The sequence below is a fragment of the Conger conger genome, chromosome 11 (genome assembly GCF_963514075.1).
Source record: "Conger conger chromosome 11, fConCon1.1, whole genome shotgun sequence".
Taxonomy (NCBI): Eukaryota; Metazoa; Chordata; class Actinopteri; order Anguilliformes; family Congridae; genus Conger; species Conger conger.
In genome coordinates, this window is record NC_083770.1 from 3,489,667 (window position 1) to 3,506,033 (window position 16,367).

Sequence of the window (16,367 nt, forward strand, 5' to 3'; positions counted from 1 at the left end):
CTCGGAGCGGATTCTTCAGTTTGATGTCCGTCAGTTTGGAATGAAATTCGTCTTTTACAAGTGTGAGTTTGGCGAAGAACTGGCCGCAGCGTTATGTGGTTGCCCTCTTCAATGCGTGTTGCCTCAAATTTGGGAATTCATCAATGTGTATGTTTTGATTGTCGAAATGTAGTAGATCCATGTTGCTGTGTCTGGCCTTTAGCTGACAGTTGTTCTGCGGTTCAGTTCTCTCGCTGCATGCACTCTGGCACATCAGCAGCACTGACATTGAATGGAGTGGCAAAGACATTCAAATCCAGTACTTTTGACTTCACATCTATGAAATGAAATCCTTAATTTGTCAGTTGTCACACCGTTGCCATTGATTGACAAGACCCCACTGAAGTTATCAGTTTATCAAAACTGTCCTCACCTGTGCTGCTGCCATACATAGCCACAAATTATGGCAAAATCCATTGGAATCCCACTAACAACCACAAATTGCTTGCTGGCTAGTGTTCGTTATAGCTGTTGTCTCATCCGTAGCGAGGGAATAAAGCTTGCTATTGGCAGTAGAATCATGCAGAGACTTCTCAACATCTTGTGCCATGTCACCAACACGATCAGACACAATCCGGCAAGACAAGCTAAAATGATTTCAGTTTTTCTGGGGCCAGTATTTGGAGTAGCAGCCGTGCCCTCCTTCGGTTGTCATAGTTGGTAACTTGTTCCACATCCTTTTTAGGCCGCCGGAAAGAAGCTTGTTCTTGTGCAGAGAGATTATTTCTCCATGGCTTGATTTTCTCTGCTCGCACCGTTCCTTGAAGAGTGGCAGAACTTGCATATCTGCTGATTTAATGTCTCCCAATAATTCTGAAGCCCACTGTACAGGTATATGTTAAACCCTGTTTTTGATGTCAGCATCATGGTAAATAAGCGGTCCAACAAGTCAGTCGCCAGCCGAGGAGAGTGTGTTACCAGCTCACAATATGGAGTCACCAGCCTAGGAGAGCGGTTTGCTAGTTTAGGCAGGTGGTTCACTAGTCTATGCTAGAGTTGATAGTCTTGGAGAGTTGCTTGTCTATGAGATTGGGTCGCTTAGTCCAGGTCTATGAGTTGCCAGTCTATGAGAGTCAGTAGCCAGGCATGTACACAGTCTCTCATTCAACACTGCCGGACTCATCAGTCACTGTATCATTGGCCTACCCGATAAGTTAGTAGCCACCCTTGGCCTCTCCTATGTCTGATTTTAATTATGTGAATTTTAAGGTGTTTATTGTAATATGTGAATGGTTTAAACAGTTGTATATCAATGTATAATAAAATAATAAATGTATTCATGCAGCTTTTCCATTTGTCATTTCTGTCAACAGATGTTTTATTTCACTGAGACGGTGTCAAATGTACAAAATATATAAAATATATACACAATTAATTTTGTATATTAGCTAGTCTATTGATCCCCAAGAGTAAATGTGCAGGAAGTGAAGGAGAAGAAGACTGCAGAATACCTTCTTTGGTGGTGGCCAAATAGTTACATTTTGGTATCATCAGTCCAAAGCACATTGCTCCAAAAGGCTTCTCAGGGTTTTCTTTTGCATACTTCAGACGCTTCATTTTGTGTTCCTGGCAACTCTGCCATGTAAACTTTATTGTTTAAAGTATGTTGTCTGTTGTCTTCTGAACAGCTATACATTTACATTCTAGTCATTTAGCAGACTTTTAATCCAAAGCAATTTACAAGTGCATAGGTTCTTCAACAAGTTAAAAACATCACATCCATAAATAGTAATACACGCATGAAGAGCTGTTCTAACCAAAAGACATCATAAGTCATCTTAAGTGCAATTATTATTATTATTATTATTATTATTATTATATTTGACTTTTTTTTTTTTTTTAGACCTGTGCCTGCTACGTTTTTTGCAGCTCTTTTGCAGTGATGTGTGGGATCTTCTGAGCATTTCTCACCAGGCCTCGGGCCTTTCTATCTGAAATCATTCTTTGTCTTCTGGACCTTGCCTTGACTTTTTTTTTATCGTCAATTTTCTCAGAATGTTTCTGACAGTGGAAATAGGTAGTTTGAAACATTGAGAGAGCTTTTGTAGCCTTCTCCTTCTTGGTGGAAATAAACCATCTTCATTTCGAAGTCCTTGGACAACTGTTTAAAGGAACCCATGGATGTTAACACCAGACAGAACAGCCACTGCAGTTGGATACTTTAGATTGGCATGGAGTTATTTCAGAATAAAAACTTCAGGCCTGGAATTACACTGACCTGACTCATTGAAGCCCTGAAGAGTAAATCACCTGGGACTGTCTTTAGTAATCATCTTTTTGAAAAGTAACAATGAATAATCAAAAAGGGTTCCCATACTTTAAAATTTATAAACAGTAAGAAATTAAAATAAAAAGCAACCTTGCTTTAAAGTTTGCAGAAAGGTCTCATGTACCCTTTAGAGTTCACTTTTTTTTTGTAACATATTTAAAACCAGGGGTGCCCAAATGTTTGCACCGGACTGTAATTATATTAAAACAATGGGAAAACTGGGCCAGTTTGGGATAAAGACTGTTACAGTCTTCATCCCAAATATTTTGCCCAAACATTCTGGAATAGGACATCAAGATCCTGAAAAGATAACAAGATCTGTAAGGATCCTCTCAAGATATTTAAAGACCCTAAGATCTTTATATTTCTTCAATGAATCTAACAGGATCCTTATGATCTGTAAAGATCATAATCAACCAGTTATTAAATTTCAGGGGGCTATTCCTTTTTCACGTGTGGGTGTTTGATAACTTTATTCATTAAATAAATGAAAAGGTAATTTTAATAATACAATTTGTAAATTTAATAATATGTTTAGTATTCGTGTGACAACTATGCAATAATAGAGAAAAATCAGGAAGGGGGAAAATGACTGTTTACTGAAAATTACTGGCACTGCAATTACAAAAAATAATCTCCAGTTGAACTGCAAAGCAAAGTTAATTATCCTAAGCATGATGAACGCAGCAATAACAGAGATAATGAAAATAGTTTAATGAAAAAGGTTTTGAGGGTTGTCCTCTGAATATTTATGAATATATACTTTATTTCCTTTTTATTCATTTAATTAAGCTCAGGAGAGGAATGTTGTTGCACATACAAAACTTCATTTGTGACCCATACAATTTCACAATTGGTACATTGCAATGAGACTCCCTGGCATATACCTGATCATAACACCTCATAACAAAAAATACATAATACAAGTACCTTTGGCAAGGGCGATGGCAAAAGGTACAGCAGAATTAGTATGGATCAATTGCTCAACACTCTTCTGAGTATTTTCTAATCTCAGAATATTCTCCAGGTCTTCCCCAGTAATCCACAGCTCGAACTCTATAGAACCCATAAACCTCTAAGTTTTCTGTAAGAAAATGACAAAGGGCTACAATCAGCGACATGCAGTCTCAAAGTATTAGAAAAGTTTAAGAGAAATACCAAATCTTCAACTTCAACTTCCCATACTCACCTGGGGTAAATGCATACGATGTAAAAATTGTGTCTTGAGAATTTATTCTTTGAAACGTGTTCTGGCCATTGGAAAATTCAACTTCATATGTTATTATACATCTATGAATAAAATCAGACAGAACACAAGGTTGGTCAAAAAAAATGGATGGGTTAAACTTGAACTTGATCAAGTGAATGTTTGCAAAATAACACAGGTATGAATGCAATTAATACTAACTTGGAATTGACACAATTATCACTCCAAATGATCAGAACTTGCCCTCGGGTGATGGTAATAAAACGCAAACCATTCACCTGGGAAGGGAGAAATCAGACTTAATTATTATGGGTAGAATCATAAACCATTTTTCTAACAGATGCATTATTATAGCATCATACAAAATACATCAACTGTGCGAACACACAATATCTGCAGTAATAAATAATCTTGTTATAATCATCATTATAACAATGCTATCTTTTCTTAGCTGCTTGCATTGTGTACTGACCACTGAATATTGAGCTATTCATTGTTATAGCTGATACATTTCATAAGTTTTTTTTAATCAAGACCAGGGCCGCCATTCAATTAATATGCGCAAATCGGGGAAGAATCTTACTGAGTCCATATCAACCCCATAACGTGTGCCAACTTACCCCGTATTGGTTGGCACAAGTGTGCAACATTAGTCACCTAATGTGGACACTGCCAATTTTTTACACAAAGAAAACACAAAAAGTGGGGGCTACTGTATTCAGTGAATGATTGTGGTAGACTGGCGCCATCTAGTGTATGGAGTGAAACGGTTCAACCAGTAAATGCAGAAATCCTATGAAAATTGCGGGAACATTTTCCAATAAGTGCCTTTGTGAAGCATAACCACCCATAGTATATTGCAGCAATGTGTTTTCAAAATTGCAATTTAAGTTGGAGTTGGAACTAAGCTAAAGGCAGCAATAAATTCCCAAGAATTGCAGCATTGAAATAAAGTTGCACGTGCAGCGACTCAAAACAGGCGATACAGTGCTGGGAGCCACACAGCACTGGGAGGCTTTTCTCAATCTGAAAAGGGTGGGCCTGACAGGCTCTTCACACTGACCTGGTCAGGCTCAGCACTGGCCCGGGCACACACGTGGATGACCAGGACGGACGGCACAGGGAGCGCCACCTTCAGGGACAATCTGTCTCCAGAGGGAAAGGGCAAGGGGCCAGTCACCAGGGCATCCTGTGAGAGACAGAGAGATTGGCCGAGAGTGATGCAGCATGGTAAGTCCAGGTCCATTCAACACACTTTTGCACTGTATTGTCACAGATTTTAATGAGATTTGGACCTCTGGAAGCTCATGGATTATTATTACGGTTATTATTATTAAGGAGACATGGGCTAACAAAGTTTGGGAAAATTAGTGCAACTCTATGACTTTGACTTGCCATGTCTAAATAACTATTGGTCTTTTTAAAGGTGAGAAAAAGTATTGAAACATGGGACTGACAGATGTGTCCTGTTAGATTGATTGGTTAAAGAATAAATCGTCTCCTCTTGGTTTTAGCATTGGCTTTTGAAGACTGCATTTGTGTAGGAAAATACAAACCAACATGAAGACCAGTCTTTGGGGGGAAAAGCAAGCTGTTTTGAAGCTTAGAAAAGAGGAGAAATTGATCATTGGGGATAGCTTGTACAACAACTTGGAATGTCCTGAAAAAGAAACCGCTGGTGTACTGAGCAACAGACATCGAACAGGTCGACCAAGGAAAACAACAGCAGTTGATCACAGAAACATTGTGAGAGCTGTGAAGAAAAAAACCCAAAAATCAGTCAGAGACATCACATACCTTTACCCCTGCCCTGTGGAGTTTTCATCTCAATCAACCGTTTAAATAAGTCTTAGAGAGCAGCAATATGAGGCCATAGCACAAGATGAAAACCACTTATCAGCAGTAAGAATCGGAAGGCGAGATTCAGAGATGAGCCACAAGTTCTGGAACAAAGTTTATGGACTGATGAGGCCAAGATGAACCTCTACTAAAATGAGGGAAGGCCATAGCGTGGAGAAAGAAGGGATCTGCTCATGATCCAAAACATACGAGCTCATCTGTGAAGCACGGTGGAGGAAGTGTCATGGCTTGGGCTTGCAAGTGTAGGAACCACAACTCCCACAATCCCACAGGACAATTCCGCGACGTCCACCCCGCATGACGTCTAGCTCGGTTCAGCCAATCCCGTAATGGCGGGAGCAATAAACTTTCCCGTATAAGAGCAAGACATGTTCTCGAGATCTCTTTTTCTCTTTCTCCTCTTTTTCGATGCACCCTTTTTGCCCATTCGCTTCAGCTCATCTGCTCCGAGACTCGGACAGAGGCTGAATGCAGAACAGCGCACTACCAGGCCTACGGACACACCTAGTTACCGGTAACTTCGTAGCCTATAGCGAGTGGAAACTAGTGTACGCGGAACGCTACATCAGCTTACTCCTGCAAAGCTCACCAATGAATAACAGCAACAGACTTTTCCACCCGGAAAAAGGACCAGCGAACATCATTCCAGCAACCAAGCGGACCAGACGACAACGTGGCTAAAACGGGAACACCCCAGCCTGCGCATCTTTCCAGTACATTCACATTACCATCGCCGCTTCTACAAGGACCGTACGTCTTTTGGATCCAGCAACGCGTATGGACGCAGTAAGACTAACAAACATTCAGACATAGCCAGTGTTTAGTTTAGTCTTAACTGTTTTTGTGAATCTGTGTTTCCATATTTGCCGTCTTATTATTGGAATGTATTTGTTAGCTATATATATATATATATATGTACGTGAATTGATTCGCCGTCTTTTGCGCATATATAGAGTAAACTACGCAAGTAGTCTTCTCACAGCTAACAATAACTAACACACCCACTTTACTTTCCTTTGTTCAAGTGACACACGCACACGCTCACATACCCAACTAACTTCCCTTACTAACCTCCCGTGAGTTTATCTGTTCTGTGTTTGTACGTTTGTTTAATAAAAATATTTTATTAAACCCCAGTGTCCGTTTTGGCGTCACATAGACATGAGAGCCGAGTTAAAGCAGTCTTTCGAAGAACTTCCAACCTTCAGGTTATCGGTATGTTTAATCATTGATAATGGTTATTTTAATTATTAATTAAAATACTAAATTTGTGGTTAGATATTTCTGATAAGTCATTTTATGAGACTGATTACTTTTTGCAGTTATACTGCTACATAACATTAATTGGCGCCCCGGTTTCGTAGAGAGTAAAATCCCTGCGTTATTTGGCGGCCCGTGAAAGGACCCTACACATGGCTACTCCTGGAGTGGGCTCGCTAAACTTTATAGATGATGTAACTCATGATGGTAGCAGCTTGATGAAGTATACAAAAACTTTCTGTCTGCCAACTTACGGAGAAATGCGTCCAAAATAATTGGGAGGCACTTCATCATGCAGCAAGACAATGACCCAAAACACACTGCCAACACAGCAAAGGACTTCATTAGGCAGAAAAGGGAAGGTGTTATACTGGCCATGATGATGCAGCTATTAAAAGTAAGGAACTCTACCAAACATTAAGTGTTATTTACTTTAATTTACTTAAATACTCTCTGTTCTAATACTTTTTCTCACCAAAAAATTGGGTGGTCTGATGCCAAATATTTATACATCTAGGTGTAAATACCAGGAAATAAAAGCTGAAATTCTGAACTTTTGTTTCATGTTCATCTTTTTATGTATTGCACAAAACAAAGGAATTGGCCTTGCTGGTCCAATACTTTTGGAGGGGACTATGTTTGTATTACTGTTCAATTTCCTGCCTATAATTTGCTAATCATTTAAACATATTTTTGGCAGCATATACTGTATAGTGACAAGTCAATCAATTGAACTCAATGAAACAGACTAGAGCAAGACAATGCATTATTTAGCAAATGAACAGTCTAATCAAGTTAAAAAGCCAAATATTCAGGTGGTCTCCAGCTAAAATGAAACCAAAGACCATACTTTAAGAACAAGTCACGTAAAAACATGCAATTCAACTTTCCATTTATTAAAACGTCCTGCTGCCACACCGGGGAGGAAGCGCCCATGTGCTGCTCTGTACCTCCTGGCTCCTCAGCTGCCTGAACTGCTCTGCCGTGGGGAAATCCGGGCCTCCAAAGCTCTTCCACAGCTGATGGGGGTTAGTGGCATTGTTGTCCAGGTAGTACATGACATACACCAGGCCTGCAAAGGTTATGTGGTTAATGAAATGGAACATGAAGTCAGTGCCCTTGAGAATTATTGGCACCCTTTTCGATTCTTGGCTACATGTACACTACCGTTCAAAAGTTTTGGGTCACCTTGTCTTTCTGCTTTAATTTTTAAATTTAGATTCAGAGCTTTTATTAAATTGTATTTGTATACATTTTGGTTACACTATGTAGTAATTACAACACTTTTTATATGTAGTCCCCCAATTCAATGTTTGAGACAAATTAACAATGTCAAATAAAATATATTCATGTTTTATATTTGGTTGCATATCCTTTGCAGGCCATGACCTCCTGATGTCTGTGGCCTTCCAACATCAGAGTCTGTATATCTTACTTTCAGGTTGTCCTACAAGTGATACTAAAACATTTGAATGGATCTCTATGGGAACTGGGGGGTGGGACTAGATTCAGATGTAAATTATGCTGATACAGTATGGAACACATTTGTTGGTTAAATGGTTTTAAGTCATCAAGGGTTCAAGGTATCAAATGAGCTTCAAAGCACTGTGCTGCAGTCAGATGCAAGAATTGTAGTAGAACTTTTCAACGGTGGTGTACATGCAAAAAATGATATAGTTGTATTGCTATACCAATGCTGAAAAGGGGAATGTGTGGAGGTGTGCTAAAGTGCAGGTGTGCTTAAAGTAAAATATGAATGGGAATATGTCAATCGTTGTTGAGAAGAATGTTTACATTTTTCTGAAGATATTTATTCTTTGAATAATTTTACCTCAATTAAAGGTTAGATTTATCATATTTTGAGTAAGATCAAGCTGATAAACAAACACATTCTCTCCTGTTTTTTCTCCTCTTTACCAAGGGTGCCAATAATTCTGGAGAGCACTGTATTTCTCAATGAGATGGGTAAGGAGATAACATGTACCAGTTCTATTCAACAAATTATTCAGCAGTGATTAATCAACTAAATCCCAAACAGACATTGGACTGAATTAAATTAACACTGAATTCTCCTTAGCTTCAAAATTAATCTTTTCTTCACTGTCAACTAGTACGCTCGGTTAAGTGCAAAACCATGCCTTGCAAAACAGGACTCTATATCACATTATGGAAGGATACGGATCATAATTATAATAAGATTTTAAGATTATAATAAAATAGAAAATAGCAGCATGAAAATGGTCCTCACCCTTTTGACCAGAGAATCCATTGAGCTGGATGCTGATGTTATTGACGGAGACAGAGGTCCTGTTGTCCAGGCTGCTGTAGATCAGTACAGTACACTGCCAGCTGTCCGAGGTCCCAGGGACAAGGGGATCATGGGTGCTGGCCAGGACCCCCACAGTGTGATCCTCAACGTTGCCCTCCACTGAAACCTGCGAAAATACCTGTCTTTCTCCTGTTGGAGAGAAAGAAAAGCATTGTTCCTCCACTGAGAACATCAAGCTCCTGGCATTCTCTCATATTTCAGGCTGAAAACGGTTTCATATTCCAATCATCCCTCTCCAGTTTCAAAATAAATTGCCTATTTATTAACTAGATTTCATGTTTTATACGGTATATTTTTACATTTCTAGCTCAAATAGATTCAGTCGTCTTGGAAATACTTACAGGTCTTCTATACACAGTACCTATGAAGTGAAATGGTACTAAGACTATAAAGACAAGCTGATGTAGCAGGAACACGTATAAGGGAGGAAATGCCCTGATGCATTCACCTAACAGTGCCAGGAGACCAAATGTGGTCATAACGGGCTTCCGCAGCAGCTGCACATGGGGAGGCTGGGTGTTGTTGACCTGGAAGCGGGCGGTCAGGGTGCGCTGGGTGAACTGGTGAGGGTGATAGCTGAGGAAAGCATTGTCATTGCTCAGCAGGGTGTAGTTAATGGTGCCGTTTGGGTCAGCCATGAGCTGGTCCTGATGTTGGGAGATCACCTAGACAATGATAATAGAATACATGATAATACATTGGTTTAGGGTTTCATTTGGTATATACTACAATTATAATACATTGGTTTAGGGTTTCATTTGGTATATAATAATTATAATACATTGGTTTAGGGTTTCATTTGGTATATACTACAATTATAATACATTGGTTTAGGGTTTCATTTGGTATATACTACAATTATAATACATTGGTTTAGGGTTTCATTTGATATATAATAATTATAATACATTGGTTTAGGGTTTCATTTGGTATATACTACAATTATAATACATTGGTTTAGGGTTTCATTTGGTATATACTACAATTATAATACATTGGTTTAGGGTTTCATTTGGTACATACTACAATTATAATATATTGGTTTAGGGTTTCATTTGGTATATACTACAATTATAATACATTGGTTTAGGGTTTCATTTGGTACATACTACAATTATAATACATTGGTTTAGGGTTTCATTTGGTACATACTACAATTATAATACATTGGTTTAGAGCAGGGGTCGGCAACCCTGGTCCTGGAGAGCCGCAGGGTGTGCTGGCTTTCGTTGTTACTTGGCATTAATTGATCAATGTTGCTTATTTTAAGGTGGAGACGAAAGCCAGCACACCCTGCGGCTCTCCAGGACCAGGGTTGCCGACCCTTGGTTTAGAGTCTCATTTGGTATATGCTACAGTTATAATACATTGGTTTAGAGTCTCATCTTCATTAGGTATAAGTACAGACTTTGCATAGGTAACTCCAAAGCCATTTCTAAGACTCCACTGAACAGGGCCACCAGTAAGGCCTTTTTAGAGATAATAAGAGGCTTCGGAACCTTAAATGTCAATCAGTTATTAGCGTAAACATAAAGCCCTCTCCTGACAAGAATGAGCACACCTCTCTTAATAGCAATGCAATAGCTGGCATTCTAAAATATTGATTTGGAGATTATGAGTTCAATATCTGATAAAATACCATAAACACCACCACCGGTAGCCAACTCCCCATCTATCATTCAATACAAAATGACAAAACTGTTTTTGTCGAGTAGGTTAGCCTCTATATTAAAGTGTTACAAACTGAGCAACAGAACACATTTTGAAATGAGAAATTACCCAAATTTCTAATAAATCCAACTGTCCAAGACACTAAAAGGGACTTTAATTATGAGCAGCACTACAACAAAACATAACTCCGTACCATACTTAAGTCTATTTTGTCGGTCTGTTCTGTAAGTGCAATTAAATATCCTTTACTTTCTTAGGGGTTAATTGTCAATAATGATATCTATAATAACTGTGACGTGAACAACCAATAATGTCTAACAGAGCAGACCTAGATGGTGTTCATGAGAACTTTATTCTCTGCACTGACCTTCACTGCCATGGCTGCATAGGTCACATCTGCCCTCCACATCTGGGGTTTCGACCAGCCCACCAATGGATCAGCCTCGTCATTGTACACTGGTTTGGATCGGAAGTGGGGGAATCGCTCCTGGATCTCCCTAACAGTCTCAATCTCCTGCAGCATGATGGGAAGGGACCCACCCCCACCCTGAAAAAGAAGCATTCTCAGGATACACACATCCATAAGCACTGGGAAACACACCAAAAGGAGCCTCATGCATACACCCCTCTCACATATACAGTGGGCCCCAGAACTACTGGTAATACACAAAGAATAGTTTCTTTGAGAAACTCTAAATGGCAACATGTGAAACATATTGTGGCTTATTAATGTTTCAATAGAACCAACCAAAATCACACATTTCACAAAAATCAAGAATTCATAATTATTGGCACTCCTGCTTAAGTACTTGGTGCATCCACCTCTGCCAAGGATAGCAGCATGTCTACAAAGCTGTTCACATCGTCTCTTGTTACATTTTGGTCTGATTCGGTCATTAAAATAATAATTATAGTGCTGCGGTCTGATGAGACCAAAATGTAATGGTTTTGTCAGATGCAGCATCGGCACGTAGATGCGCATGAAAACAGAGAAGCCTTAAAGAAGGGTCCCCTCATACCCACGGTGACGTAGGGTGGTGCGTCAGTGATCCTGCGGGCTCAACTGAACAGGGCTCAGCACAAACTCCAGAATGTGAAGGATGCTGAAAGGATCCGGGCCCTATTTTATATACGCTCGGTTTGGACATTCAGTCTCAAAGGGATTTCACAGTTTGTCTTAAGCACAAACCTGCAAAACCCCAGCATCATCCCGCTTGTATCATGGCCAACTTGCTCTTCTTGGTTTTGCCACATTGATGAGTTGAAAATAAGTTTCCATTGAACATTATAATAAATAAACTATACAAATATAACCCAATATACTGTATTCATTATTCAATAATCCAAAACCCTGCTGGCACTGTTTGTTACCTAGCTATAATATCTTATTAGTTGACATTTGTAATGAATGAGTAGGTTACATCCAGTCTATCGACTAAAAGCGCCAACAGCATTCCTAAACTTCTTCTGTTCGGTTCAATTTTCAGATATAAATGCGTAGGAGGGGGGCCTGGGGGGGTGTTGTAGATCTCAGGGGAAATGTCCCACACATAAAATAAGCCAAGGCCATGTAGTTTCATGTTTCAAAAGTCTGGGCATTGCAAGAGACTGAGCATTGTAAGAGAGAAATTAGGTTTAATATCTCTGGAGTAATGCTATATGATATTTTTGTTGATGGTCTTGGAACTGTATGCAGCAGTGCATAGCCTACATGGTGACGCTGTTCGGTTGACGACGTCTGCTGTCCGAATTCACTGTCTATTTAGTAAACTATATAGCACACTATATGGACATTCACTAGTTAAGGATTAGTAATTACAATTTTTACACTGGTCTTGTGTTCATCTTTTAATCTCAACCCCAAATGTATTCAGTGTACTGCAAAAACAAAGGAATTAGCCTTGCTGTTCCAATACTTTTGGAGGGGACTGTATACTTTTTGTGTGAATGTGGTGCCCCTTCTAAATAACATGGACACATACCTACATAGCACAATCCATTGCCTTCAGTCAGTGGAAAAACTGGACATTCGAACAAATGTAACAAATAACAAATAACTCTTAAGTTTATATCTCATACATTACATTATCTCGTACAATACATGACACAGAATCGTGTGATTGACAGCAGGCGGGCAGGATGGACAGGTGAACGTCACCTTTTTGTGGAGGGCGATGTAGTCCAGTCGCACCCCCTTCTCCCCGGTGAAGAGGTTGGTGCCATTGCTGCAGTGCTCCAGCATGGCCCAGCAGTAGGGGGAATGGGGGGGCGTATGGCAGGAGTCCCCTGGACCCCCAAATTGCAAAGCAGGGCTGGCATCCCTAAGTCCCTCAGAGCAGGCATCGTAGTAATTTAGGAACCCTGGAGAGACCATACAATCATTTATCCATCCACCTGGAGACTATGACCTGTCGTGTGACAGGTCATTCACAGGAAGAACCAAGGAAATCAATCCAGCATAAGAAATCACTGGAAGGTGACTAGGTCAGATAATATATTAGCTAAATTAATAATTTGTTATTATCCAACAGAATTACCCTTGAGCCTAAGGGTATTCACAACAGTAACTTTCAAAAAAGAATAGAACTCCTTTCAGAACTGTACTTGTTTCATGCCAAAATAAAAGGGACCAGGTAAACTGTATGAACAGATTTAGAACGGAGTTGTTCCCTTGTCTGTATAAACATATTTGGATTTACAGACTTCAAATTGAGAGATGTGTTATATTAAAATAAATATGCTGGAATGTGCAGGAAAATACAATATAGTTATTTCAAAGTTCACAGTGTTATGTAGGATTTCACATTTTACCTTGAATTGACATGGTGACGTTGTCAAAGTCATGATTGTTCGGTTCATTCCATGTTTCAAAGTTCCACTGAGAGACATAACCGAGACCATATTTCTCTACAAGCAAGAGTGAATACTGTGTCAGCAGGAAAGACATGGGCAGCAAATGCAATGAGGTGTCAGGAAGTAAAGTGCAGTTCAAGTAATCCATCTCACTACACATGAGGGAGAATCCAGATCAATCTACTTTGTTTTATGCCCTACTGCCATTGTAAACCCACCGATGTATCTCCTTGCAGTAAGATGAACCAGGTTTCTCCACTCCACCACCTGTTTCTTATCTTCAAAATCGGTGAAGTAGTTGGACACACTGCCCATTAGCTCAAAACCTGAAATATAAAAAAGAAAGAAAGAATGAACACACCCAAAAGTGACAGCCTAAATTTAGAAAGTAAACTACACACATTTTATTGCATGTACCTGGATACAAGCATATTCCCAAGTCAGGGTTACCTGGTCTAAGTCCGTTTTGCCACAGGAGATCTATCATTTGGTCCAACTTAGTGAAGTTGTAATGGGGTACTCCATTTACAACTCTGCAAAGACATTGAACAAAGGATTGATTCATTACACATGAACAATGAAAATTATACCTCGAAAGTGCATTTATCAAAGATTAGTTTGGAAAACAGTGCCAAACATGTTCAAGACGATGAACGTTCATGGCACACTGTGATTGCAGCAAACATATACTGTTGAATGATTTTAAATGAACATTCCATTTAGTTCACCACCAACACCTTTTTTTCTTTTACATTTTTGTTTCTTTTTTCCATTTTTTTCATTCATTCATTCATTCATTCATTCATTCATTCATTCATTCATTCATTCATTATCCTAACCCGCTTATCCTGAACAGGGTCGCAGGGGGGCTGAAGCCTATCCCAGCATACATTGGGCGAAAGGCAGGAATACACCCTGGACAGGTCGCCAGTCCATCACAGGGCACACACACCATTGACTCACACACTCATACCTACGGGCAATTTACACTCTCCAATCAGCCTAACCTGCAGGTCTGTGGGAGGAAACCGGAGTACCCGGAGGAAACCCACGCAGACACGGGGAGAACATGCAAACTCCGCACAGAGAGGCCCTGGCCGACGGGGGAATCGAACGCAGGGCCTCCTTGCTGTGAGGCGGCAGTGCCACCTATTTTTATTTTATTTTTATTATTATTATTTTTTTAAATAAATGTTTTCCTGATTTTAACACATTTGATTTTGACACAGTAAATGTGTAAGTCATTCCTTTGAATGCGCTCAATGACTGTGATTGGGCAACACTAAGGTCTGTTGTTTCATCCACTCAGAGTACACATTAAATGCACAAGAATATAAATTATGTTTTATAATTTCATTTCAAAATTTTTTTTACACATAAACGTGTCAACTGACTCTAGAGTACTCTAGCACCTTGTGTGTCAAAGGTGTTCAGAATTAACACAACCTGAGTCAAAGCACTCTTAACATGGCATATGTGTGAAAAAAATGATACATATCTTCTTAGACTGAGGTGCCTTCTTCAAACTGTCCCTTCTCATGCTGTGATTCCGGGGCAATCAGGGATGCCTGTAAGTGCCGATCCTCCCCACCACAAACCACGCCCCACCCTGCCATATTACTGTTCAATGCAGCTGCCCACTGAGGACACACACTTCCTTCTCAAACTGTTAGCTAACGTTCATGGCGAACAGAAAATAAGTCTTAAAATGTTGGCGAACGTTAGCTGAATTGAACGCACATCAGGTTATACTCATCTAGTATAATAAATTAATTATACTGATGACAGTATAATTAAACTGCACAGCAACGATATCATCTTTCCAATTCCATTTCAGGTAGAGGACATAATTCAGGACCTAAAGTCTTTCGCTTCAGAATCACCTGCAACTATGTACATTCAGCACTTACTGGGCAGTGATAAGCTCCAGTAGCCAGTGGATCCGCACTTGCTGAATTCCCCCATGAGGAATGGAGCCCACATAGGCCAGATTGAGCTGCTCATCTCGACTCAGGTCGTACTGGTCCGCCTGGGTGTGGGGAAGAGGAGGGCTGAGGAAGGAAAAGTATCAAATAACTTTTACATAGCTTACGTAATTACAAGACAGCCCAATTATTAATAATCAGTAACAGCAATAACTTAATTTCAACCCGCAGTCCACCCACATTGGAAAAGAACTACCCTTTATGAACAGGCTAGCTGATGTGGCTGACTAAAAATATTCAACTGCCCAGTGAAGTCCCTCTTGCTCTAAATATTTTCCTACCAAATATAAAATTGTTTGTTACTTCCCTTACCATCAAGTATGTGAATATAAAGCTCATTGTAACAATACAAGTGAATATCTGCAGTGTAAACAAAATGTTTTAACGGCCACAAAGATATCAACAGTTGGAAATAGAGATGACTTTGACCTACCAGAACCCTGTGCTCTTCCAAAAATGTTTCAGATCCCTCAATGGCGTTTTTACTCCCACTGTGATCGCAAAGGAAGACGCGGAAACATTTGGATGTGTTGCAAGCAACACAATGAACAATTGTAACAATCCAATATTATGTTGTATCACTGTCATTCTTAGTGCGCTGGCTAAAGATTGTGGCAACTAGCGCGATCGGATCAGAAAAGGCGTCTCTTCCACACACATATTTGTCAGTGCATCCATATTATACTTAAAATAACGGATTGTTTTCTCTACAGAGAACAAAGAAAGATTGTTTAACAATGAACAGAAACGTAAGCAGTAGCTACAATACTCGAAAAATACGCAATTGACTTATTTATTCTCACTCACTTCCTTGATCAGGTGACTTAGTCACGTGACAGGGTCACAACTTTTAGCTCCGAGCCATATGCTGAGAACTGAAGAAGTGAACTCCGC

The 16,367-nt window shown here is 39.7% G+C and overlaps 1 protein-coding gene across 3 annotated transcripts; it reads right to left on the reverse strand.

Annotated features, from left to right (window-relative positions):
* Positions 1 to 1,595: 1,595 nt before the first annotated feature.
* idua (alpha-L-iduronidase) lies at positions 1,596 to 16,344 on the reverse strand. 3 transcript variants are annotated; one of them, XR_009710062.1, is made up of 15 exons: positions 15,907 to 15,964; positions 15,399 to 15,539; positions 13,939 to 14,021; positions 13,707 to 13,814; positions 13,447 to 13,542; positions 12,794 to 12,996; positions 11,003 to 11,182; positions 9,413 to 9,629; positions 8,884 to 9,093; positions 7,586 to 7,707; positions 4,579 to 4,704; positions 3,717 to 3,793; positions 3,498 to 3,598; positions 3,239 to 3,392; positions 1,596 to 2,140 (listed from the first exon to the last, which is right to left on the reverse strand). XR_009710062.1 is itself a non-coding variant. In XM_061261731.1 (15 exons), coding segments are annotated over exons 1-15 (1,824 nt in total). In that variant the 5' UTR covers positions 16,282 to 16,344; the 3' UTR covers positions 2,889 to 3,291. The 3 variants fall into 3 exon arrangements, 2 of the variants coding, with proteins under 2 accessions (XP_061117715.1, XP_061117713.1); XM_061261731.1 differs by lacking the exon at positions 1,596 to 2,140 and adding an exon at positions 16,281 to 16,344 and having other exon boundaries at positions 2,889 to 3,392; XM_061261729.1 differs by lacking the exon at positions 1,596 to 2,140 and having other exon boundaries at positions 2,889 to 3,392; positions 15,907 to 16,274.
* Between the last annotated feature and the right edge of the window lie 23 nt (positions 16,345 to 16,367).